General features: G+C 39.4%; 1 protein-coding gene across 3 annotated transcripts; it reads right to left on the bottom strand.

Annotated features, from left to right (window-relative positions):
* Positions 1–537: 537 nt before the first annotated feature.
* Positions 538–27,068, bottom strand: MIER3 (MIER family member 3). Of its 3 annotated transcripts, none has more exons than XM_020805558.3 (13): positions 26,995–27,068; positions 26,052–26,129; positions 23,075–23,220; positions 21,560–21,694; positions 20,103–20,223; positions 18,694–18,779; positions 17,961–18,033; positions 14,927–15,078; positions 13,424–13,505; positions 11,717–11,808; positions 4,731–4,858; positions 4,421–4,566; positions 538–4,324 (listed from the first exon to the last, which is right to left on the bottom strand). In XM_020805558.3, exons 3-13 carry the CDS (start codon positions 23,171–23,173, stop codon positions 3,867–3,869), a joined length of 1,572 nt encoding a protein of 523 aa, XP_020661217.1. In that variant the 5' UTR covers positions 23,174–23,220; positions 26,052–26,129; positions 26,995–27,068; the 3' UTR covers positions 538–3,866. The 3 variants fall into 3 exon arrangements, with proteins under 3 accessions (XP_020661217.1, XP_020661215.1, XP_072848839.1); XM_020805556.3 differs by having other exon boundaries at positions 26,105–26,129; positions 26,995–27,064; XM_072992738.2 differs by lacking the exon at positions 26,995–27,068 and having other exon boundaries at positions 26,052–26,183.
* Positions 27,069–27,554: the final 486 nt, after the last annotated feature.

Genomic DNA, 27,554 nt, shown 5'->3' with positions numbered 1-27,554 from the left:
AGAGGGGTGTACTAAAGTTTGTAACAGATTTTAATTTTTTTTACTTCTGTTATTGATCAATCAAGACCATGAAACAGGATAAAATTAAAGAAACCAAGTTGTTCAAGACAACCTAGTCAGGTTCATAGCTACATACATAGCCTGAGATGTCAATCTGGAAGACCATCTATTTAACAGAAAGTATGGGCTCTGTTCACTTTACCCACATTTCTAACAGGAAACGTTATTCACTTATTAGGGTTGGTGTATAAAAGTATTTAATTCTTGCTCATAAGTCTTGAAGGTCTACAGATACTTCAGACAGATAACTAAACATATTGTGCAGCTTTTTCAGCATTCCTCATTAACAGATTATCTCTGGAAAGAAAAAGAAAGATGGAAGAAATAGGAAAACATCAGATCTTACAAATGGAAGGTGACATCTCTAGACTCCTGGTAAAATGCTGTGAATGAGGGCAGGTGATTATACAGTATATTAAAAGCTTCCACAGGAAACACTGTAAAAATATTAGAATAACAATGTTTCAGAGGCATGAAAACTGTCACAGGAGGAAAAAAGATTTCCAGACATTTATTTAGACATTTATTTCTGGAACTGTACACCAGGTATTAAAGTACAACAAATACAAAATAATGTTCAAAAAAATCAGTGTTTATGTACAAATATTAAAACCAATGCAACAATAGCAACTTCATCTTGGGCATCAGATACTAAAATGTTGCGATTGTCACTAATTTATGTTATTATGCACAGGGGATACCAACCTGTATATAGGAATGACTGGTATTACTAGTTGTTTCCTCAACTGTTGTTAAACAATAAGTGGAAAGTTGTCCCACACTCATGGAAAAATCATAGCCATGATACTGTGTAAATTAAGTTCCAATTTATAGACAATGTGCTTATAACACTGGGCAAACAGTCTTCTAATGGTCAGTTTATCCACTAGTTTACATTCAGTCTTGAAATATCCACTAAAGACTTTGGTTAAATTAAAGAGTATCATTAATACACTACCGGATCTGAAATTAACATATGGTTTGACTCAGTTTTAAAAGAAAAACTGCACAAATTAACCCACTTGTACACAATGTAGTATACTTCAGACAGTATTGTACAGCCTTCAAGTAAAGTCAACAATTTGACCATAACAAGAAGAAAAATAAACACTTAAAAAGCTATCAATGAGAGGATGGCTAACAGAAGTCAAAGTATTGCTCTAAGCACAGCACCAGTTACACTTCTAAGTGAATCAGCTATTCTTTTCAGAGTCCCTGTAGTTAAGTGATACACCTACCAAACTGTAATTGCCCATGATGGATTTTTGGTTTGTTTTTATGAAGGGGGAGGGAGCGGGAAAATACACTCAGCAATGAATGAAGTTATCACAGTTTGTTAGAAGAATTGTGCTTTAAACATTAAGAATCAATTTTCATATGGTTGCAATTCTGCCACCATAGTGATCCTCAAACACAATCCTTTTAATAAACAGTAGCAATTTCTGCATTAAAATGTTTAAAATAGAGGAAAAACAGGTTAAGTCCAGCTTTTAAAAGAAAAATTCAATAAATAGCTATTTTACATGAATAAAGTCATAGTGGTACAAATTTATGAATGTCACATCAAGCATGCACAAAATGTTACTATACACAGAAGTAGTCAGAAAATATTGAAATAGATATCTAAAAAGATATGCAGAATGTACATATTTACATAATCTTGCAAATTATTGCCTCATTTTAACAACGAATTTTAAAGTAAACATTACCAGCTAGCTAGCCCACAGGCTAAATTAGATCAGCAATTAAAAATCTATTAAAACTAGCCAGAATTCATTGTTCTCTCATACCATATTCAGAATTTTGGTCAAAAGTCTTTATTAAATAACTAAAGTGTCCATTCAACTTGCTGACAATCAAAACTTTTAGACAAGAAACTAGACTGTCTCAGTCTTCATTAAGACTCCAGCAATGCATAGATAAACTGAACATAGTACTGCATCTGCTAAATGAGAATGGATGTGTGTTCATATAAGTGCAACTGGTATATGCATTCACACATTTGTGTAATGGTTTTCTTTTTATACAGACCAGCCACTGTAAACCCATAAACCTGAATGTATAACCCGGGGGGGGGGCTATGGCCAGTATTTTACAAAATTATATAAGATGTGTTTATCCAAAAACAAAAAAAGGAAACAAAATACAGAGTTCAGCACAAATCACAGCAACAAGAAGCTGACAATTTGGCTAAAAGTGTCAGAACATGACACGGCCAAGGCTACCCATTACTGACTGTGTACTTATCAGAATTATCTATTTTAGAGGCATAATTTGGAACAGATCACCAATAACATTTGTCCACTGTGCTAAATCAAGTTGATAAAATGTTAGATGTGCTAATGTGTAGAACCTTTCAATGCCATCTTAAGTTACAATGCAGTGAAAAGCACACAGCACTAGGCTGCATCTCTAAACTCAGGATGTCAATGCAGTTCACAGTATACTGAATAAATACCCTCCCTTTGAAGTGTTAACTAAGGCATTTGCTTCCTATTTATGCAGTGCAACCATGAAATCATTAATACTAACACTGAAACAAAAATTTTTAAAAATTGCAGTATAGTTAAAAGAATTTAAATATAAATAGTGCCAAGTTCAAAACTGCATTTCAGTTGTATTATGAGAAAGGTCAATATTTTTGTAGAAATATGTATCACTCAGCACACATAATTGATAACTTTCACTTAATAACCGATGGCCAAAGCTCTAACGGCTTTTCACAAATCTGATTTCATGAAAGGTATAAAAAAACACAGTAACATAAAAACATACCTATCAAAGTTTCCTCTCTGGAATATAAAATGCACTTGAGCCTTTATCAATCCAAGAAGGAAATGAATGAATTATAAGCTTCAAGGTTTTACTGCATCATCACAATCTACAAACCTACCATCCCTCATAACTTTAACATTTTGAACTGCAGTTCTCTGAACTTAAGGCAAATCCTCAGATGTAAATCATTAGTGGTAAGTCCTAAGCTGTGCAGAATGTACCATCATCTGTCAGCAACCTTAGGAAAAGTGACATAACATTTGATGTTGTTTTTCACATTATATTCCTTAGAATGTGGACAACCCACCACTAACTCCTAAACAATATGCGCATCATTTGAGCCAATAGGTTTAAGTACACAAAAATCATCAGAAAGCATAACCATCTCTGTGTAAGGTAGCCATGGCCTGTAATTTGGTAAGAGCATCCAAGTGTGTCTTCAGACTGTGCTCCTACAGTTTCTTGTGCTAGCATCCATCAAGATGAACCTGTTGTTTTGTAAACTGAAGTGCTCTGGTTTAATTTTGGATGAGAGAAAGTTCCATTTAAAAATATCCTTATATGTTTGTGCAGTTTAAATTAAAGAAACCTTTCCCTGCTTTTTTAAAATGCTACATTGAGCAGGAATCAGGACTGGTACCTGTAAACAATCGTTATTCCACTGCATCCATTAGATCAGAAGCAACTTAAGACTACAAAGCCACTCCAATCAGTTCAAAACTTCTGTGCTGGTTTTGAGACAGCAGTCTCTGTCTACAGGTTTAAAAAGAAATAGAAAGCAGAGCTTAAAGCTGCACCACAGAGTTCTCTTAGTCCTCAAACTCTGCTAAACATCATATGAAGTTTCCACATTTATGGATTGGAAAAAGTGAAAATACTCTTGATAAATCAAGATATAGTTCTGTACATAAAGACATCACTGATGTCATAGTTCAAACTTCCAGTGAAAGACTAAGCAAACCTGATCATTCCTATCAAGTTTACCATGAACTGTCAATAGGGTCCACCACTTGTTCGATTGGCTGCCATATTCATTCTGAGTGAAGCGCAGTATGCTGGTGTAATGCATGGGCACTGATGAAGCCATTTGTCTCATTTGCAGATAAACTGCTGAAGTCGGCCACTGAAACTGCCATTTTGGCACTTGTAATGTGATGTGTGTGATTCTCAAAATCAACACCCAAGTTATTTACAGAGACGTCATTCATGAAGGATTCTGGGACTGTGATTCCCATTTTTAATCTCTTGGCAGGCCTTTCAGACTCCTCGGTGCACATGTTCATTGGGTTTAACTCTGAGTGATAAAATCCAGTCTCAAATAAATTAAAACAATCACTTTCGCCATTACTAGGCAAGTTAAGCAAATCTTCTGTTACAACAGGCACATGATTAACTGCTGTTCGGGGCAAGCTGTCCAGAGGTGGGAAGGCATCATCTAAGCAGTTCACATCTGTAGAGTGGCAGACTGTTGCTACGCTGTTGGTGAGTGCTGAAAGACAGAAAAATATTTTACTCTGATTTTCACCACTGTCCTACACAAGTGGCAAGCTTTTCCATACCACATTTCTTATTTTCTTCAACTCACCTGTTAAATCATTGGCAGTGATAGAGTTCAGGATGCTTAGCTGTTGATCAGGAATAGGCTCTGCTCTGCTGTTTGCTGTTATGGCTGAAGTATGTACGGCTCCACCAAGAGCTTCTGCTTCATCTACCAATCGATCCATATAGTCCCTGTGAGAGCACAATCACTGGAACATTATTTAACTGGCGGTAACTGAAAGACATGTCTTCAGAATATAATCACAGAAATGTTATAAAATTGTTGATGAGAATTTCAAGAAAAGAGATTACCAAGAGAAGAAAAAAAAGAAATTGTCCAAAGTCCTAGAACTTACGTGACTCCAGGATGGTGGTTGTACTTCTTTTTTCCAAATCTTGTTTGCTGAGCAAAGTAATCATACCGTTCTGATTTCTTCCACATATAATAAAATGCTACACATTCAGCAACTGATCTGGTTCTCACCTAAAAAGAAAAATTAACACATTAAAGCCTTCACAGTATTTGTTCTAATGGCTCCTTACTGAAAAAGGACAACCAATGAAATACTAGAAGCCTTTGAATTGTTTTGCAGATTTATATGAGCTCCAGCTCAGTTGTCAGTACAAAAGATAGAGTGGAAAGAGTATCTGACATGGTACATTTCCATACAATTGGATGTCACTTGCCATATCCAAAGGAAATGTTTATTTTCTTTTCCAAGAAGCTACTTTGGTGGCTACTGATGCAAGAAACCACTTTGGTGGCTACTGATGAGACAGTCTACTTCCAAAATGACCAAATACACAGTATAGCCTGTTCATGCATTCATGAATTCTGTCCATATAGGCCTGTGCAACTCCATGCTTCCTAATCCATCTCCCAATCTCCTTTCACTGAACAGGAAAATCTGATAAGAAGTGGTAACCACATCCAGTTGAATGTGATTGCTATATTCTGATTCCACAGGGTTCTCCACTGTGCAGATGTCCCTTCACACCTTGCACAATGTTACCAGATTGGGGGTTAAGTGGTTAGGAGCAATGCACATGACCCAACATCCCCTTCATAGATACAATTTCTGAATGCCCAGATTAGGCTAATTTCTCTGACGTCAAAGGCAGCTGCTATATATTCGGGAACTGCATGAAAAATTAACTAATAAATTGGATCTGAAAGGAAAAACTCTAAATGATTGCGCATTTTATTCCTTTATTTTTTAAAAAAGAACACTGTCAAAAGGAGAAGTTATAGCACTTAGTAAGGATATAATGGACAAACTAATTCTAATCCCAATTTTAATACCCTAATTTGTACTGCTGCATAACACAGTGGTGCCTCGCTCTACGATTGTCCCACCTTACGACGAAACCACATTACGACGATCTTTTTGCGATCGCAAAACGATGGTCTGAATGGTTTTTTTTCACTTTGTGATGATCGGTTCCCTACTTCGGGAACCGATTCTTCGCAAAATGACGATTTTCCTCCAGCTGATCGGCGGTCTCAAAATGGCTGCTGGGTAAATAAAATTGCTCCCCGCTGTTTACTGGGATGGATTCCTCACTGCACAGGCACCAAAAATGGCCGCCCTATGGAGGATCTTCGCTGGACTGTGAGTTTCCAGCCCACTGGAACGCATTAAACGGGTTTTAATCCGTTTCGATGGGCTTTTTATTTTTGCATCACGACATTTTCATTCTACAGCGATTTCGCTGGAACGAATTAACGTCATAATGCGAGGCACCACTGTATTCTTTTATAAAATTGGTAAATAAATGACAGTCTACTCTAGGTTAACTTTCAGAAGTACCTTGACTGCTTTAGACTTGGAATTAAGGCATTACATAGATTAACTGTAGCAACTTGCTTGAAGGCAGTCACTGAAAAGAGCAGAACTTCACTAAGATCCATCATTCTCATGTCCTATATTTATACAGAGAATACTTGCAGAACTAAATGTGCACTTAGATGGAGAGTGACTGGCTTTTTATTATTCAAGGGCTGACAACAAAAATTGCAGAACATGGATTTTATAGAAGATCTCTTTATACTTAGGGCACCATTATATTAGGCTCCCTTCCCAGTTAGGCTAGAACTACATGAAACTGGCATTTTTTTTCGTGTTTCTAGTTTTCAACTGTAGCTTTTTGCCATCATCATGAGTTATTCGCACACTTCAAGAAATCATCTATCCCAAGTGCCCTTGCTGCTCAGGCAATCAACATGCTAACAATGATTGGTTCTGGCTCCTTCACAAATTGGTATAAATCTGTGAGACACTAATGGCATTTTACAATTCCATTTGGCAACAGGCAACAGAATCTAAAAGTCAAAGGAAAAATCCAAGTCTGACCTTCTAGAACACGGGTCCCCAACCCCAAGATACAGACTGGTACCAGTCCATGGTCTTGGAAGGACTGGGCTGCTAAGACAGATCAAAGGCTGAAGAAACACGTACGAATGCACACTCCCACCCACCCGCACACACATTCCCACATGCATATATGCACACACACCCCGCCCGTCCATCCACCCACTGCATACACAGACACACACCCTGCATGCACCCCCCTGCATGCACACACAGACGGATGCCAGCCACCACCACACACCCCCTCCCGGTCCTTGGGAGAATGGTCTTCAACTAAACCAGTCTCTGGTGTTAAAAAGGTTGGGACCTACTGTTCTAGAAGAGTTCTACCAGTTAACTAACATGACTGTTAGCATTTTAAGAAAAACCAGATTACAGATGCCAAATTCTGTTTAATTCTCATTGCTATTTTTAGGTAGACACAGAATCATAAAACCAAGAGAGTACTCCTGCCTAACTGGAAGGATGAATCATTTTTCCTCTTGGTCTGCAAGTCAACACCCACCTGATGTTGCTCTGTTGTGGAGAAAGAGTGGGTAGGAATTTAGAAACTGGAGCTGGTCTGTTAGCCTAACCCTGAATTATGAAGAGATGCTTGCTTCCCATTAAGTTTATACCCACAAAAGCAAACTTGTTGGGACAAGCAGAGATAGATGTCTTGTTATAGCTTACTGTCTCCAACTTCGTTTGGCATTTAGTATTTGGACAGCAAGTTGCACACCGCACAGAGTACAGTGCAGATTAACTACACTTACAGTGGGGTCTCTACTTAAGAACGTCTCTACTTAAGAACAATCCAACTTAAGAACAGCTCCATTTGCTAAATTTTGCTTCTACTTGAGAACAGAAATCCAAGATAAGAACAGGAAAAAAAACTGCTCTTTTTTTAACCTTAGGTCATCTTAGGTTAAAAAAAAATTCTCCCCCTAGTGGTAGAGTACGTATTAACCAGCTTTGCATTAGTTCCTATGGGAACTAATGCTTCAATGTACGAACGCACCTCTACATAACAAAAAAACAGCCAGAACAGATTAATTGGTTTTCAGTCCATTCCTATGGGAAATTTTGCTTCAACTTAAGAACGTTTCAACTTAAGAACACCATTCCAAAACGGATTAAGTTCTTAAGTAGAGGTTCCACTGTAGTTTCTATGGACGGAAAAGAGCAAATACGAATTAAATGGTTTTCAATGCATTCCTATGGGAAATGCAGATTCAACATAGGAACTTTTCAACTTGAGAACCACCTTCCAATACGGATTAAGTTCTTAAGTAGAGACCCCACTGTAGTTACAAAAATACACCACTGACATCTGGCACAGCAAAGTGATTCCAGCTAAAAAGTTGGGTGAACCCCCTGGCTCTTACTAAGATGCTCTAAGTGCAATGACTCACATATGTTTACTAAGGTACATCATCACGACTGCTCCTCTCCAAAAACTCTTGTTAAATTTTAGGATTAACACACTAAAACAACAATGTTTAGACCTGTGGCCTGAATACTGTAATTTGTCTGGAATCCAAAAACACTTGCATGAAAATAAACATGTTAGCCTTAAAACTATTCTAAGACTTTTTCTCTTTGCTTGTTTGCTTTCTCTTAATCATACAAAAATGGATTAACGTGGCTACTAGAGGTGTGCACAATAAAAAGCTTTATTTTGTTTCATTTTGGGTTCTTTTCGGAGGGGTGTCTCTTTCATTTTCATGTTTTCCGTGCACCATTCTTCTAGTTAACCATGAAAGTAACTGCCTCTTTCTGGTCATTTTGGTTCATTTTTCTCCCATTTTTTCAAAAAGCCCTAAAGAATCAATAAAAAACTACCAAAGTAAAGCAGAGACAAGTCAACAGAGAACCAATCTACTCCAAAAGCAACCAATCACCACCACCAAAAAGTCCTCCAAAAATCCCTGAAGTATACAACTCTGATAATCACAGTAAATTAAACATATAACAATTTGAAAAAGCAAAAGCATACGCATACGCACTCCACATATAGAAAAAACAGCAACATATCCATACAACCCCTTCCCAAAAGCCAAGAACAGAAGCAAGCAAATAAAGCCCAAAATATAATCAAAGCCTCTCGCCCAATCAAAACAACTAGAATATGGGGAGATTTCTGTCCTCTATCATTTGATGCCTTTCTTCTCTTCTTTTAGTCCAGTGCAGTAGCAGGCAGATAGCAAAAATAATTCAAGAAAGTAAAGGACACAAGAGCAATTTTTAAAAAATCATAGGGGGAAATTGAAAAAATAAACCCAAGGAGGCACACTGACACAGCAGGTTATCTGATGACAGCAGCAAAAAATAATTCAGAGAAATAGGGAAAAAGGAAAGGAAAAAAGGAGCACATCTAAGATATCAAAGGTGCACACAGGCGAGTAGCACAAGATAGAAGGGACACAAGTTTACACACCCTCAAGGAATGAGTGAAACAAAGGTGTTCAAACAAATCCAGTCCTTTTCACAGCTTCAAAATCTAAGCACCCCCCCCATCTGCCCTGATACTCTGATTAGCTGCTGACATTGTGACAGCCATCACAATGCTGTTGGTTGAAACATTTCCCAGGCAATTTATTTATTAATTTGCAAGATTTTTAGCCACGCCATTACCAATGGTCTCTGAGTGGCGTACAACAATATTCAAACTTTAAAAACATTAAAACCATTAAAAATAGGCAATATTATAATAATACTCTATATTAAAAGTCATTAAAACATTAATATTAATAAATCCTGCTGCTCATATTGCCAGCTAAAGAATACTATTTAATTAAAATGCTGGCTAAATAGAAAGGTCTTTGCCTGGTGCCGAACATCTAAAAGTGTTGGAGCTAGGTGGGTCTCTATAGGGAGAGCATTCCAAAGTTGGGGGGCAGCAGCCTATTTTGGCATGCTATCCCTCTCACCTCTTTCAGGGATGGCACCTTCAGAAGGGCCTCCTGACCTGATCTTAGAGGACGGGCAGGCTTGTATGGAAGAAGGTGGTCCTTAGGTAACCAGGTCCTAAGCCATTTGGGGTGTTATATGTCAAAGAAAGCACTCTGAATTGGGCTCGAGCAGCAAGTGTAAATTTTTCAGAACCAGCCTGATATGAGTCTGTGTGGCGGCACCATTTACCAGCCGCACTACCCAGTTCTGTGCGAGTTGCACTCGCTGGACCATCTTCAAAGCCTGCCCCACGTATAGCACATTGCAGTAGTCCAGTCTGGTTATTACCAGTGCATGTTTGACTGTTGTCAGGCTCCGCTCATCCAGGTAAGGGCGAAGTTGACATATTCTCTGCAGCTGTAAGAAGGCACCCCTGGACACCGAGTCCACCTGGGCTTCCAAGGTCAGACCTGGGTCAAGGAGCACCCCCAAGCTAAGGACCCTGTCCTTTAGGGGGACTGCAACCCCATCTAGGGCATGGAAATGGCCCTTTAACCTATCTGGTGGAGCACCTACCAGCAGCACTTCCGACTTGTCTGGACTGAGCCTCAGTTTATTGACCCTCATCCAGTCCATTATCGAGTCCAGGCACGAGTTCAGAATGATGACTGCCACACCTGGATTGGTAGAGAGTGAGAGGTAGAGCTGGGTGTTGTCAGCATATTGCTGACTCCTCAGCCCAAACCTCCTAGCAACCTCCCCCAGCGGTTTCATGTAGATACTAAATAGAATGGGGGACAGTATAGAGCCCTGAGGAACCGCAACCGCCATGGATCAGAGCTACTGTCTCCCACACCACCTTCTGGACTTGATCAGCCAGGTAGGAGTGGAACCACCATAAAACAGTGCCTCCCATTCCCACCCCAGCCAATCTGTCCAGAAGGACACCATGGTCGATGGTGTCGAAAGCCACTGAGAGATCCAGGAGAATCAACAGGGATGCATTCCCTGACTTTCTCCAGCAAAGGTCGTCAAACAGGGCAACCAAGGCAGTCTCCGTCCCATAACCCAGCCTGAAACCCAATTGAAATCAATCTAGATAATCCATTTCATCCAGGAGAGCCTGGAGCTGCTCAGCCACCACACATTCCAACACTTTGCCCAGAAAATTTGACACACAAGGGGTAAAAGGATTAAACAGAAGAGGGAAACACAAACAAAAATGAAACCTTCATGTACTTTTAGTTCATTAATGTAAATCATCCATGTCTAAGGGGCTGTCTTTCAGAAATCAACAAAAGAATAAGAAAATGAAAAGAGCTCTTTCTTGTTTTTTAAAGAAATTCATTAAAACAGAAACGATCTTATCCCTAATAGCTACTGATCTGAAAACTGGATACAAAGAACATTCTGTAGCAGAAGCCTGTCCATGGTATGCATCTGCCAGAGGAAGGAAACATTTTGAATCCAAGTCATGGTATTTATGTTTAGAAGATCATCTTCTAGTCAACTCTTTCACTTCTGACTAAATGATAATGTTATGTCATCTGTGAGGCTATAGCAAATCTCAATGAAGACGTCTTGTGGCACTTTCAAGACTACAGTAATGAGCTTACTGCAACAAACCTTCACTGGCCACATTGAACTTTGTCAGGCATTTTAGCACTACCAGCCATATGATATCAAGTTATCTACTATCTGATTTCAGACCAGAAGTATGAGAACGTATGTAAAACATAATTCTCTATAAATCAAGAAGAAACTAGGTGGAACATCTTTCTTCTTTAACCACAAATGATGATCAAGTATTCGTTTGAAACAGTAAAACAGCAAATATCTAGATGAACATAGCAGCTGGTTTTAAAAAACAAAAGTACAAACACTGAAGGCAGTAAGATTCTACTGCAGACATAAACAGGCTGACTAATTTACTAAATGAGCAGCTGTACAACATTTGTTGAAAAATTAATACGAAAATGGCCAGTCAGCAACAATATGTTGTTTACATCATTCTACGTACCTGCTTTAATTAGTTTCTCCTTGGATTTTAAAATGATTAAACACCATGTGTTCCATCAATTTGTATACCAACTTACCTTATTTTTTTGTATAAGATGAAAATCTTTCCCATAAATCAGAAGTGCATGTTCAAAATTTCTACATTCCTCTTCAGTCCAGGCTGTCATCTCTTTAAAGTGGGAGGAAAAAGGATGAGAATAATTAAGTCTACCAACAGTTGTTCTGGCCCTAGCATCTGGAAAGCAAAGAGGATGTCTTCAACCAACATTCCCTTTAATTTTCAGTCTCGCCAGGTGGGGCTCTGCCCCTTGTGTGAGAGACTCTGCCCCCCCCATGCAGGGTTCCATCGCAACCAGAAACAAAGGGGCTGGAAACTATTGCTGTGGGTGTGTATAGGAGGAGCCCTGCACAGAGGGGGTGAAGGAACATACATGTTTGCGCAGCCACGCACCTTAGAGGGGACCTTGTCTCTAACTTAGAAACTCAGTTTCTTGTTTGGACTGCTGTTACTATCAGTCGCAACAGGTATATGACAGGCAAGGCAAAAACTCACATCAATTTATAAGACTATAAGAGAACTACATATGTCAGTCCATGGGAATTTCTGGAGAGCAGATTTATTCTGGACAGCTCCATTTTTACTTAATGTCCTCTAAATAATAAAACAATTAATACTTATGTTCTAACCAACTAACTAGATCTACTGTATTTATTGAGAGCAATAAGAAGCTATGACCAAAATCCAACATCACACTAAGAGAGTGAAAATCCTAGTGTCATTGGGCTGGATTGTATCATTGCACCAGTGATACTATAAACAAGCAAACTGCTTTGGATATCACCCTTGTACAAGCTCTGTAACTGAATACCTACTAGGGCAGTGACACACCTGGATACAGGCCTACCTCCATTATGTATCTTCAATTTTTTTAGTCCAAGTTCAAGGCAAATCACAATAGTTTTAATTTGTACTTCCTGAGAAGAATGCATCTGAGTTTTTTAAATGGCAGAAATTTATTCTTTAATATAAGACATATCTAGTAAACATTTTTATCAATCAAAAATCAAAATCAAAGTAACTGATTTTATTTTGTTTGCATTGTACAAACGAAGTGAAAGTAGTGTAACTTAAAAACAGATTCACAGAATCATTCCACCATCTCATCTGAAGTACTATGATCCTGCAACAGATGAATCAGATGAGACGAATGAGTGTATACTATTTACTCTTGAAAACATCACTCAACACTTGTGAACTAATGTTGCAAATGAAGCTGAATGCTCACACAACAGAACCATTGAGAAGTGAATATCTTCCATTATCTCATAATATGAAATTTATTTATTTATTTATTTATTTATTTATTTATTTATTTATTTATTTATTTATTTATTTATTTATTTATTTATTCAATTTTTACCCAGCCCCTCTAGACAACATCTACTCAGGGCGGCTTACAAAAATTAAAACACATTAAAACAATGTAGAAAAATAACTAGCATAATGCAATTATAATAATTAATATTATCCAAGATGGCAACATTAAGTCTTATGTCTTTCTGATGGCAACTGAGTAATCACCTGCTATTATTAAAAATGAGGAGATGGAGTGGATAGCTTTGTCACCTCATCTCATTTTTACAACTCTGAAACAAACTTTTTCAACATCTGGCAGCAAAATCCTATACAAGTCTACTTGAAAGTAAATCTCATTGGGGTGTGGGGGACTTATTCCCAGGTGAGTGAGTAAATGATTAGAGTTCCTTTAATACAAATTTCTTACCTTGAGATGACTTTCCATTTGAGCAGTACCTCTCAATTGCTTCCTTTATATTGTGGTTGCATTTTAAGAGTTCATAGAGTGCCTAGAAGAGATTGAAATATTTCTTTTTCAGCTATAGTCAGAGGGAATCACAAGTTAGAGACGAAATGTTTCTAGCTTTACTATACAGTAACACCTTCACTTATTTAAATAGCAATATGAAATGAAGCTATCAAGATGATGGGTCAGGAGACACAGAGCTGGACTATACTTTTCACAAATAGAAAGCATCTGCCAGTTCCTATTGGTGGAAAGATAGGGGGAGTAAGTGACTTTTGCCAATTTTGTTCTCTTTCTGCAGCCTCCAACATCAACTCCCAAACTATTCTGAAGGACCTTCCAACCCTCCAGAGCAGAGTTTTGGTAGTCAAAAAGGGAGGGGGAGGATTAGCAGAGTATTCCTACCTCCTCCCAATCCCAACATCCCCTCACCTCCTGCAAGCAGAAGTGGCCTGGCTGCCAGATAACAACAACAACAACAACAACAACAACATAATAATAATAAGAAGAATAAGAAAAAGAATAAGAATAAGAATAATAAGAATAATAAGAATAAGAATAAGAATAAGAATAATAAGAATAAGAATAAGAAGAATAAGAAGAATAAGAATAAGAAGCAGAAGCATGGAGCTACGCCACTAGGCATTGTGTGTGGCATTATGGGATATTTTATGTTTAATATTATTTATCCCATCCTTGCTCTGAAACTACCTCCCAAAACTCCAAATTATGAATTTTATGACATGCTAAGAAGCAGTAAACTATACTGAAGAGGTAAAAGGCAGATCCTGAAATATTAGGGAAAAATACCAGACATCTGGCTATGGTTCCCAGTGCTCTGCTGTTTTAATTCAAAGGATTTAAAATCAAAGAAAATAAATGGGAAACAAACTAATATGCCTTTAGGAATATATATGCTAAGCCTCTTCCAAAAAGTATATATTCTTTAAAAAATGGCAAGAATTTCACAGTTATAAAGGTGATTCCCCCCCCCCCCCGGCTTAAATTGGATTGGATCCACATTTTTCCTGGAATAACTGTGCTCAGGAGACAAGCCAGTCAAGAGGGAAATAAAATTATTTCTGCTAATTTGTTCTTCTCCTTGCAGCCTCCTGTACCTCCAAGAAATAGGCTCTGGAAGGTCAGGAGATCTCCTGAAACAGGGTGCATGGTAGCATTTTTGGATGAGTAAAATACATCCATATTCCTGACTCCTCTGGGGAGAAGCATCCTTTGGACCATAGTCCACTGTGTGACTAAAAGGGCCAATCTGGATCCAGTCTATATATTTTTATTTTTCAGAGCATGAATTATATTTTGATCAAGACATATTCCTTATAATTATTGAAGTGTTCAAGAAAAATAAACCAAATAAAAACAAAAACATTTCATTTATTTTCCTGTGCATAAACATTACCAAACAGTACGCTTATAGATTATACACAGCTAAAATTAGAAACATACTTGTTCATTATCCCTTGTGTGCATTCCTTCAGGAATTCGGCCAATCACTTTTTCATTTCCAGTTCTTAAAGAAGTTTCAAAAAGGTACTCTTTAACTTTACTGTCTGAAATCACATCAGGCTGCCAAAGTAGCTGATCATCATTTTCATACACTGTTAAGAAAAAGCATGGCTCAGATTCTTCAGCAATATAAAGAGGGAGAACAATGTGAAGGTGTTTAGTCTACTATGATGCCCCCCTCCCAAAATAAAGAAACAGTAAACCAAGGAGAAGTTAAATATAAATACAGTGGTGCCCCGCAAGACGGGCGCTCCGTCTGACGACGAAATCGCATAATGACGAACTTTTTGTGATCGCAAAATGATGTTCCCTATGGGGGAATTTCGCTTTGCGATGATCGGTCCCCTGCTTCAGGAACCGATCATTGCAAAGCGATGATTTTTTAACAGCTGATTGGCGGTTTCAAAATGGCCGCCGGGTAAACAAAATGGTCGCCCGCTGTGTTTTCACACGGATTCCTAGCTGCAGAGGCAGTGAAAGTGGCCGCGCTATGGAGGATCTTCACTGGACAGTGAGTTTGAAGCCCCTAGGAACGCACTGATCTGGTTTTAATGCCTTTCTATGGGCTTTTTAAAATCACATCACGTTGTTTTCATTCTACACCGATTTCGCTGGAACGAATTGTTGTGATGCGAGGCACCACTGTAATCAAAGCACCTGGAAAACCATTAGTACAATAATTATTCTTCCTAACAAATCTTAGTTATAATACGTCCCAGATAACATTCTCCTAATTTTCAGCCCTGGCTCTGCCCATCAGGTGCTTGACTACTCACAATATTTTATTTCAAGTACATTTTAGCTTAAAGGATTAAAATTTTGAAAATAAGAGACTACAGGGGATAACAGTGAAAGAGAGTGGCTTTCAAAAATTATCTTCTGTTAATAATTAACTTTATGTTATCTGAAACACTAGCTCCCAAAGTCATGGTCATCATAACTTCCATGGTGTGTGCTTATTTTTTTGATAGACTGGACAAGATGACTATGAGATTGTTTAGCTGTACAGACTTTAGCGATTATACTCACAATAGCTAATGAGACCTATCATATAAGTGCAACAAACAAGAAGTGTTCCACTTAAATTTGAAACTGCAAACATGTGTGCAATTCCAATAGGTATGAGACAATCTCTGTACTTACCACCCACTGATGGAAGGAAAGCTGTAGTGCATTTGTGTCAAAACACGGTACCTGCCTCTCCCCCTTGCAGAAAGTATCAGGGGAGAGGCAAAGATTCTTACAGGTGTTGCTCAGTAAACGGGTTGTGTCCCATCCCTGAACAGTAGCTGAAGCCAGAATGCTCTCCTCCTCCATTTCCCATAGGACATCAGCAGGGCTCTGGGCTCTGTGGCTGGTGGAGGCACTTGCCTGCATTCAGCTGGCAAGGAGAGAGGTAACCTGACCACCACGATGTTTGGGTCAGCTAGTAAGGATACCCAAGCATTACTGACCCCTGTACTTGGAACTGCCACATGTTGAAGCAACTAAACTTCCCCCCTTAAATACTGCAATTTTTTTCCATTGGCTCAGTTCAGCACTAGATAACTATATGTTCCAAGCCAGTTAATAAGAAGATGAAAAACTGACCACACATTTCAAATATCCAGTTAATTTTCTACTCTAAAATAATGGCATGGTCAAATAGGAGATAAAACTTAGGCTTATGTTTTTTGAACCCACAAAAATATCTGGTAGTGTATATATATTGTAGTATAGCAATAAATATGAAGACATTTTTAATTTAAAAGAAAAACAGAATTTGCCTTTTTTTGGAATTCCACAGGTAATTGTCTTTTAAAATGCAATCAATACTTAAAATTAATTAATTTTATTAATTAATTTTAAGTATTCATGACAACCATCAGCAGCTATTTATATAACTGCGTATTGGTAACTCATCTGTAAAATTTAGTAGCATTGAAAATACTGAATAATTATATACAGTGGTGCCCCGCTTGACGACAACCCTGTTAGATGACAAAATCGCTTTACGATGACTTTTTTGTGATTGCTATAGCGATTGCAAAACGATGTTTCTATGGGGTTTTTTCACTTTACGTCGATTCAGTCCCTGCTTTGAGAACCGTTTTTTCACTGGATGATGATTAAAAACAGCTGATCGGCAGTTCGCAAAATGGCTCCCCGCTGTTTTCCAGACCTATTTTCGCAACACAGGGATTGTAAAATGGCTGCCTTATGGAGGATCTTTGCTGGACAATCAGATATTTCCCCCATTGGAACGCATTAACCAGTTTTCAATGCATTCGAATGGGTTGTGGGGTTTTTGTTTGTTTGTTTGTTTGTTTTTTGGGCTTGACAACGATTTCGCTTAACAGCGATTTTCCTGGAATGGATTATTGTCGTCAAGCGGGGCACCACTGTACTCTGTTCTTCTCAGGGGGATCTCAGATATAGTAATTATTATTGTGTGCTGTCCTATTAATATTGACTTATAGAAATCCTTCTCATAGTTTTTCAGGTACAAAATACACAGAAATGGTTTTACACCTTCTGGTGGCACCCTGGGACTACGCCAGCAATAATGAATTACTTCCTGCTTCATAAAAACTTTACAACACTGTAAGCAGTGAAGTGGTGTGAAATATTTTCAATCACTGCCAGGTCATTTCTGGGCCAAATCCAAAGTGCTGGACCTATAGAGGCACATGTAACTTGGGTCTAGGCAATCTGAAGGACCGTGTCTCTTTAAATCAGCTTGCCAAAGGTTGGAAGATCTTTGGGAGGCCCTTGTCACAGCCTTGCTGTGCTGACAGACACTTTTGCTGGGGATACAAGAGATCACCTTCTTAACGGCTGGTCCTAGGCTCCAAAACTCTCTTTCAGCAAGGAAACTCTCTACAATAGGCTTTTAGTGCTATGGTGGGCTACAGTGAGAAAAGGAAGAAAATCCTAATGCTACAAAAGTAGTGTTGCCTTTAGCCTTCAGTTAACAAACATAATAAGAACTTACCTTTTTCACTGTCACAGCTTTTGCCTAAATAAGGTGGAATTTCTGCTTGGTACTGTGAACCAATCATTATTTCCTAAAAAGATATTTTTAAAAGTTAAATTCTGCATTTATTCATATTTGGTTGTTGTGAGCCGCCCAGAGACCTTTGGGTAGAGTGGGCGGCATATAAATTAAATAAATAAATAAATAAATAAATAAAATATATAGGTCTCATCAAAACAATGTATTTACAAACCTAATAGCTCTTATACAAAAGGCATCTCCCTCCATGGAACAATACTCAAGATCATTTTTCTTTCTATGCGCACACACAGCAACAGGGACAGTGTTTCTCTCCAGCAGTAGTCCCTTGCATCTCATGCAATGTTGCTCTGACAAGTCATCTGACCACAAATGCTATGGCCTCCACTGTTGTGGATTGGAGCCCACATGATCTCTCAGTGTTGGTTATGCTGACTAGGGTTGATGGAGTTGTAATCCAGAAATATCTGGAAGACCACAAATTTAGTTTAGAGGATCCTTCTAAGGGCTAATACTGAAAGAGAGAAATCAAACCATCCCATGCAAGCAGAATACCATCCATGATACTGTGTATGCTGACATACTTTAAGGACAAGACATTTTTCAAGTACATTAACTTCATATTATTATATATTCAATATGCAGTAAATAGCTCAGGACAATTATTTTAAATAGTTTTACACTTGTTAATGTAGGTCCTTAAAAGGATTACCTTTCGTAAATCTTCAGATGAATTACCAGTATCCACCTCCACATCTTCACCATCTGATTCTTTATCACCATCACATATAGTGTTTGCTTTTCATAACAGAAAAGGAACAAATGTTAATTCAGAATTACTTAGTATAATATCACACACTGTAACATGTATCTCTAATGCACTTCTTTTTTTGTTTGGAAATCAAATAAATCTTTTTAACATCTGCTCTGTTGCATAACAAGAAGCATCAGAATTTAACACTGCAATCCTATGCATTCCTATTCAGGATAAGGTTCCACCAAGTTCAGTACAACTTAATCCTTGGTAAGCATGCACAGGACTGCAAGTGTAAATGCACCATCATGATCAACAAATTACAACTTTCTGAACACCAGTTGTCAAATGGACATGTACCAGCCTCTATAAAACTATAAATCCCAAATTGTTTCCTTCATTTCCCACCCCTGTCCTACTAGATTACTCTACCCCTAGGGAAATCACCTCACTTCTGCAAAAATATGTAAATACATGATAAAATTCTGCTTCTTTAATCTTTCTCTAGTTGCACCTTTACCATTTCCTTCACATTACAATTCTGAGGGCAGGCTTGTGCCTTTTTACATGACTTTATGTGCAGTCACTTCTTTATATAAGTACACTAGAAATAATAATACATTACATCACTACATTGCAAAGTAATCCAATCTATACCAGTGGTCAGCAGAAAAGTAGAATGTCTCAATTTCTATGGTTTCTACTGCCACTTCCTATCATAATTCAAACAAATTAAGTATACACAGTAAGTAGTTATGTAAAAGTGCAATAAATCACTACTTCAATCTTATTTCAAGAACAGCACTACACAAATCTTCTAGTAAGAAGAGAGAAGCAAACAGAGTGTTGACTTGTGATGATCAAAGTAATTTCCATATAGCAGAAAAAATCTCAATACTCTGGTCAGCAATATTTGGTGTCTGGATTATAGCTCCTTGTGAAAAAGATTTCGTAATACTTTCTAACATGACAAACTTTTCCCCTGAAAATGAAACCATATGGGCCACTTATCCACCAATTGTGTCAAATTTAATTGTGTGGAAAACTATGTAGTTTGGTGGTAGTCCACTGGCTAAGCTCCAGCATGGCTACTAGAGAACAGTCAAATTATAACTGTTACAGTACTGCAGTGTTCATCACTGACAGTTCAACTTGTACTTTCTTTGAACAGTCATGAGACTTGTTCACACAAAACAGATCCGAGGAAGATTAAAATCTGTTCCAGGTAGATATTGCCACTTCTATGCTTGAAAAAACATGGCAGCAGCAAACCAAGTAAGAATGTGTTTTTCAGGTACAAAGCAATACATGACCAAGAAAACTTCAGTCACAAAACACATGAATATTTACAATATTAATTTCCCTACATCTTAAAGGCCGAGGGAAGAAGTCTGTAGTTTCATGAGAAGTAACTGATGGTGTCAAATCATCAGCAGAAGACTGTGTTTCTTCATCATCCCCTGACAACAGGTCTTTGGCTATTTCCTCCTGCAATCAGAAGAGTCAAGAATTAGTTACCATTCACCTTTGGAAAAAAAAAAGTATCTTGAAATTCACCTTACAGTGTTCCTTATGTGAAATTCTGCAGAAGTCTTCCTATTTTCATCCTGTCATATGACCAAATTTGAGTCATACTTATGATTCAAATTTAGACGTGGTGGTGCTGCGGGCTAAACTGCAGAAGCCTATGCTGCAGGGTCAGAAGACCAAGCAGTCGTAAGATCGAATCCACGCAACCAAATGAGCGCCTGTCACTTGTCCCAGCTCCCACCAACCTAGCGGTTCGAAAGTATGCAAATGCACGTAGATAAATAGGGACCACCTCGGTGGGAAGGTAACAGCGTTCCCTGTCTAAGTTGCACTGGCCATGTGACCACGGAAGATTGTCTTCAGACAAAAATGCTGGCTCTATGGCTTGGAAACGGGGATGAGCACTGCCCCCTAGAGTCGAACATGACTGGACAAAAATTGTCAAGGGGAACTTTTACCTTTACCTTTACTATGAAAGCACAGTAGAAACAGATTACAGCATTCAGTGGTTTTAGGTTTATCTAATTATGTAATACATCTGGATCATGTATAAATGAAATCTTAGGTAAAGGTTCCCCTTGACAATTTTTGTCCAGTCGTGTTCGACTCTAGGGGGCGGTGCTCATCCCCATTTCGCCACAGAGCCAGCGTTTGTCTGGAGACAATCTTCCGTGGTCACATGGCCAGTGCGACTTAGATACGGAATGCTGTTACCTTCCCACCGAGGTGGTCCCTATTTATCTACTCACATTTGCATGCTTTCGAACCGCTAGGTTGGCGGGAGCTGGGACAAACAACGGGAGCTCACTCCGTTGCGTGGATTCGATCTTACGACTGCTGGTCTTCTAACACTGCAGCACAGGCTTCTGCGGTTTAGCCCGCAGAGCCACCACGTCCCAGAAATGAAATCTTACATGCCACCAATAGCAACTCAAACATGACATGTCCACTTAAAAGAAAATTGTATACAGTAGAAACTATACAAAGTAGCATTTGATATGGGAGGCATAGCACCCCATTTTAGCAGGATTTCACTTTATTTTTCTTTGACAATTTTAAAAAAGTTAATACAAGTGATGTTTTTGAAAAACTGTCAAAGCAAAGTAAAATATAATCCTACAAGAAGGAAAATTAATGGCACATTTCAAAGTAATATTGGTGACACAGACATTTGGGATCTGGAAATCAGAGCTACAAAGAAATTTATTCTCTAGATACTAATCAGGGTAGCATTCCACAGAACCCTTGCCTTCCACACTTTACACTGTAACAGAGGAAAGTGTTTCCAACTTACTTTATCCAAAGTCATATCTGGCAGTTCATCTGCAAGTTCACTTGGGGAGCTATCTGCACTGGAACTTGCTATAACAGGAATTGTAGGTTCATAGCCATAGAATGCTAGTAAATCTTCTAAAGGCATGCTTCCTTCCTGATTTTTTTAAAAAAGAAAACAAAGTTTATTGTCACTTATGGAAGATAATAGGTTTTACATATTCATTGCATTTTTAAAGGAATAAAGTAGTTTTAACAAATTAATGGAAATATTATTCACAATGAATCATATAATCATGAAGTTTGAAGGGGTTTATAAGATCATTGAATCCAACCCTCTGCTCAGTGTAGGAAAATAATGAAAGGGTATCAAGAATCAATTTAGATGAGGACTTCAAATACACAACTGAAAAAGATATATTCACAATCTAAACTTTTGCTGCTACTTTAGCTTCAACAGATAAACTGGCTGGATCAGCTGGAAAGGGGCATATGGTTCTGCTATAGCTCTTGAAGAGCTGGCTGGATACCTCAGTGCTTTAGGTCTGTGGCTGTGGAACCACAAACTGGGAGTCTGATTCCTCACTATGCCTCCTGCAAGTAGAGACAGTCTATGTGGCCTTGGGAAAGCTGCACAGTCCCAGGGCATTCTCAAAAGGGAACAGTAAACCATTTTTGAGTGTTCTCCACCTGGAAAACCCAGAAAAGGGTAGCCATAGGTCAGAATTTACTTGACAGCACATGATAACGATGATGACTGTAGCTCTTGAACAGCCCCTTATACAATATAGCTATGTTGCCCTTGGGCGTACATATTGTTTTGCAGCAACGTTGATGGCTATATAGAAAAGCACTTTTGGTAAAAATACAAAAGAAACTTCAATTAGTTTCAGTATAGCTATCAAGGCTGCTGCATTCACAATTTGCTGCTGTAATCTCCAATACAAATTTAACAAAAATATGTTGATATGAAGCAACTATACTCTCAATAAACAATGAAGCAACAGCATAGAAAGCAGCACCACAGATTGACTGAAATTTAGTTATATACTAGAATCCAGGAGACAGTATGCAGCAGAAGCTAATTGCGTAAAGGCAATCATGAGAAAGGTGGAAGGTATTTTCCAGGCTGTCTATTGCATGCCAGTCCTTCTCTGATTGCACAATTGATTGTGAGATCAGGCACATAACAGCGAGATGTTTGAAGCGAAACCACTTACATGAGTGCCCTTGTGGGCGAAGCATGTAAGTTACAACAATGTAGATTTCCGCCAACTTCTTAATCAGTATTTAAGATTTCAGTGTGTGGAAGTTGTGTGGGAGTGGTTTTCTATCATTTTGCATTCTTCAACCAACAGAAAGGATTTCTGTGACTGCCTGATTCATATTAATGAAGCTCTAAAAAATCACACTCAATCCTTGTAAGATGGCAATGAATGAAAAAAAGTAGGCAGGACTTTTGTGATGTTTAAAAATGAATGGACCACACAACAGAGAACATATTACATATGCAGCATGTTGTGAGGAAGTCCCTCACCTTCTCCAAGTCTTCAATTTCAGAACTGAAATTTTTGCCCCCATCCATCATTTCTTCCTCTTCAAGAGTTCTCTCATCATCATAGTCATGTACCAACATTTCAGCTGTAGGGTCAAAGTCATGATCCTCAGAAGATAAAGAGCCAACTATAAAAGACAATGTGAATCTTTTTAGCAACACACAGTGATACTAACAATAAAAAATATTTATTAATATCAAAGTTAATGCTCTTAATAAACAACCATTAACATCTATTCTTACTATCCTAATGTTGCAAGCATGCCTATATGTGTTACAGTTCAAATCAAGAACAGTATGGGTTCATGTACCTTTATACTAAAAACAACCCTAACAGGACAATGAAGAGACTGCTTTGGAGCGCAAGTCCCATTAATATTACTGAATCAACTATAGCTTTTGTTGCAAGTACTCTAAGCTATATATAACTATACTTGCATGAGTAGATATGCCAGCATAAGCTATCATTTTAAACAGTAGCTTTTCTTGTCACAGATACCATAAATCTGAGACTCGGCACAAATCAATAGAAGAAATGCAGTGTCTATAAACAGCTACTAAACAGAAATGGTGGAATTCCACCCAGAGAGGGTAGAATCTAAATAAGTCAAAATGTTGAGCTTTCTCAGGAATTCTCTTTTCAGACACTCTAGGACAGCAAATAGATGCTGTATAGATCTATAATAAACCATCTGGATGTCAAATGCCCATCTGTTATGACAGTTTAAACTATGGATGGGTAATACATGGTCCTACATATATTGCTGGATTCTAACCTCCATGGTATGTCACCATTAGCCATATAGGCTAAGACTGATGGGATCCACAGCCCAACATTATGATGGGACCCACAAAGTGCCCAACCCTGCTTTAAGCGTACAAGCCAACAGATCTATTTTTTCTTCCTCTTTTTAAAGACCAACTGTAAATTTCCTTCCCAATATGAAGTATCTGTATCAGGATAAATTTGATCCAAATAAAGTATTTCACTAAAACCCAATCTACCTGAAACTGTTGATATAGAAGGTCACATACTTTAAATTAGTTACATTTTTAGATAATATAAATAACAATTTTAAAACACTTAAACTAAACTCCTTTATAAAAGTGCCTTCTTTGGCAACAAAAATAAATGAAAAATAAGTTAATTCAACTAACAAAAAAGGTAAGCATAACTAATCATGTTCATAACATCATAGAAAAAACATGTGCCTATTATGCTAATACCATTTTAAAATATACTGGACAATATCCAACTAAAGCCGCATACTGATCTGATTAAGAAACAAATGAATTTATGTTCATTTAAGACTTGTTACAACATAAAATTCCTAATTCTATCTGAACAGTGCAATCCTGTATTTGTTTACTCAAAGTCGCACTCTTTTTTTAATGGGGCTTACTCCCAAGATAGTATCTACAGGACTACAGCTGAGCAAAGCAATCCTAACTTAATGTATGTGTGGGAGAGTGAAATTGGTAATGATCCACTCCTACATCATACTGGCTTATATAAGCTGGGAGTGGGGGTTCAGTTTTTCCAAAGACTTACCCAGTGATCTATCCTGCTTTCACCTCCTTCCCTCTGCTAAAACTAATGGAGAAGGGATTAACTATGCTAAAGGTAAAGGTTTCCCTTGACATTTAGTGCAGTTGTGTTCGACTCTAGGGCACAGTGCTCATCCCCGTCTTGAAGCCGTAGAGCCAACGTTTGTCCATAGACAGTTTCTGTGGTCACGTGGCCAGTGCGATTAGACACGGGACGCAGTCACCTTCCCATCGTGGTGGTATCTATTTATCTACTCGCATTTTTATATGCTTTCAAACTGCTAAGTTGGCATTAATTATGCTAGGCTCCAGCATATCAAAAGGGAATAAATGGACTTTGGGTTCATTAGACTGAAGGCAGCTTCACACCCACCCCTGAAATATCATCAGAATGCCCCATTTAGGGACTAAGGCTAGCAGCAGACTGTGTGTACATGTTCCCATAACAGTGAAGATCTTCTCCACCTGCCCCATCTAAACTACATAAGTGCAACAGGTCTGTAGCTTAGGAGAGCACTTCAAAATATCTTTATCTTCAAAATATCAACTGTTGTACCTTACTCAGTCGGAAAACTGCAACTGTCAAATGGTATTTCAGGCTACCTTATACACATATATAACTAAAGAAAATACATTCATAGGTTGTGTTCCACAGGAACATAACCTGATAGCACAATCCTATGCTTATCCACTCAGAATTCCTTCAAAGTGTACATAGGCCCGCAGCATAAATTTAGTTAACACTTCTGCAATAACACAACTTTTATCTAGAAGATAAAAAACAAATTATGTATGTATTTTTAATACACAGGATAGCTGATCTACATGACTTTTGATTTCCTTAAAAAACAAATGAAATCTAGAATCAAAACATGCTATGCTCCTAACCTTGCTGACACAAATTGTTCCACTTTTTTTCTTTAAAGTTAATCAAGCTATAGGAAAACAGCAATAATCATTACAGCCAAAGCTATCAGAAGTATTAAAACCAAGGCTGTATCTTACACAATATTGTGCAGCTCAACTCCAATTAAACATGTACAGAACCAGAATCCAAAGCTGTAATCCTACATAAGTTCACAACCCAGTGCTAGCTATGGTTACCTTGATGGCTATCCCAACACAATGATGAGATTTCCTTTTAAATAAACTTACCCAGAGCTACAAGTCTACTCAGAAGCAAACTAAATTTCTTATCTGGTATCCACCTAGCATCTAAATCCAACTACAACTTCTACAAGAGAACTCTTACTTCTATAGGGCACACAACAACTTGGCCCTAAACCAAATGTGCAAAATGAAAAAGTGATCACAAAATAGAGAGGGTGAGGTCATGGTGGGGAAAACATTGTAACACGTCAAGAGAAAATACACAAAGCATCTTTGCCTGTAACCTGGCCCTTAACCGTACCCAAAAGCTTCCCACTGCCGGAATCACAGAGGAAGGAACTGAAGAGGACAAACCTGGGCTCGAACTCCCAAAGGAAGCCTGAAACAAGCAATGGGAGAAAAAGAGAAGAAGTTAGAGAAAGGTTTGCCAAGAGACTCGGTAAAAGAAGACTTTAAAAGAGAATTCGTTAACTGAACTCCTCTCCTTCCAAGTTACTAGATTTCAGTCTTTCTATTCGGCCTCCATCTCCCCCACTTACTTTTTCCTCTCCTCCCTTCCTTCGTTTTCTGTCTGTAAGCATCCTTCTTGTCCCTCCTCCCCCCCCCTCCACTCCATAGGCGCACCTTCAGGTTCTCCATCCCTCAGCCGGTTCCCCATTTCTTTCCGCCCTCCCTCTTCGCCCCGCTCGGCCCTCCGGGTTGCCTCTCGCCCTCCAAACCGACCCGCTTCCCCAGCTTCTCCATCCCCGCCGCCCCTGCCGCGAGCGCCGGGCCCTGACATCTCAGCGCTCCTTCCTCGGCCGGGCCCGCCCGGGAGGTGACAGGGGGCTGCCGGAGAAGAGATGACGGAAGGAGCCAGGCTGCCCTTCGGAGAATCTCTCCGAGACCCCAGCCCGGCTAGACTTTCTCCATCCCAGCCATCCTCCCCGAAAGTCCGGACAAGGCGGGCTGCCCCACTTCGAGCCAAAGGGCTGTGGGTGGAGACCGGCGCCGGGCGCTCAGCAGAAACAGCGAGAGGGAGAGGGACCGAGCCAGCGAGCCGCGGCCTAGTCGCGCAGGCGGCGCTTCCCCGATGCAAGCGGCTCCAAGAACCCCTAGACGGCCCCGGAGGCTCCCTTCACGGGGCTCCGACCCCCGGAGGAGAGTTATCAGGCCGCCGAGGGAGCCGTCGAGGGCCACCGCGCCCCAGGGCCCGACCCGGAGCTCGCTGGACCCCAGCGCCCCTACCCGCTTTCCCCGCTTACCTCCGCCATATTGGGAGCGCTCGGGCTGAGCAGCAGCGATGCGCCAAGTGCCCGGATGGGGCCGCTAAGCCAATGGCAGCCCGGCCGGGACTAGAACTACAGCCGGCCAAGGGAGGAGGGGGGAGAGATAGAGAGAGCTGGGGCGCTCTCTATCTATGAGGGGAAAGGAGGCGCCGGACTTCGTCCCTCCAGAGACCTTCTGGCAGTCCTTGTCAGAAGCTTCCTGGAATCTCCTCCTAGCTCGAAGCCCTTGCGAGAGGCCCAGGGCTGAGGGCTGAGAGGGGGGGGGGAAGGATGGCCGGGGAAACCCCCCCTCCAGTCACAACCAGCTGACGCGAAACTGACGCCAAATTATTGAAGTTTAATCGGGACCTTTTCTTCCGTTCTGAAGGAGGCTGACACCCTGTCCCCACTGTATACAGACCTCCCCAAAGAGCTTAAAGCGGGTGGGGTGGGGAACCTGCGCCCCCCCCACACGTTATTAAACTCCAGCTCCCAGCTCTCCAGTAGGATTAACACTAGGTGAAGCTGGAGTCCAACAGCATTTCAACTGCTGGCTC

Source organism: Pogona vitticeps, chromosome 2 (genome assembly GCF_051106095.1).
Source record: "Pogona vitticeps strain Pit_001003342236 chromosome 2, PviZW2.1, whole genome shotgun sequence".
In the NCBI taxonomy this organism is placed as follows: domain Eukaryota; kingdom Metazoa; phylum Chordata; class Lepidosauria; order Squamata; family Agamidae; genus Pogona; species Pogona vitticeps.
This window is presented reverse-complemented; position numbering and strand designations above follow the sequence as displayed.

Coding starts and splice junctions, on each gene's coding strand:
- MIER3 (XM_020805556.3), bottom strand. Junction 11,809..13,423: donor AAATGGAAAGTCATCTCAAG/GTAAGAAATTTG, acceptor CCCACTTTAAAG/AGATGACAGCCTGGACTGAA. Junction 4,859..11,716: donor ATCTTATACAAAAAAATAAG/GTAAGTTGGTAT, acceptor TTTTCTTTTTAG/GTGAGAACCAGATCAGTTGC.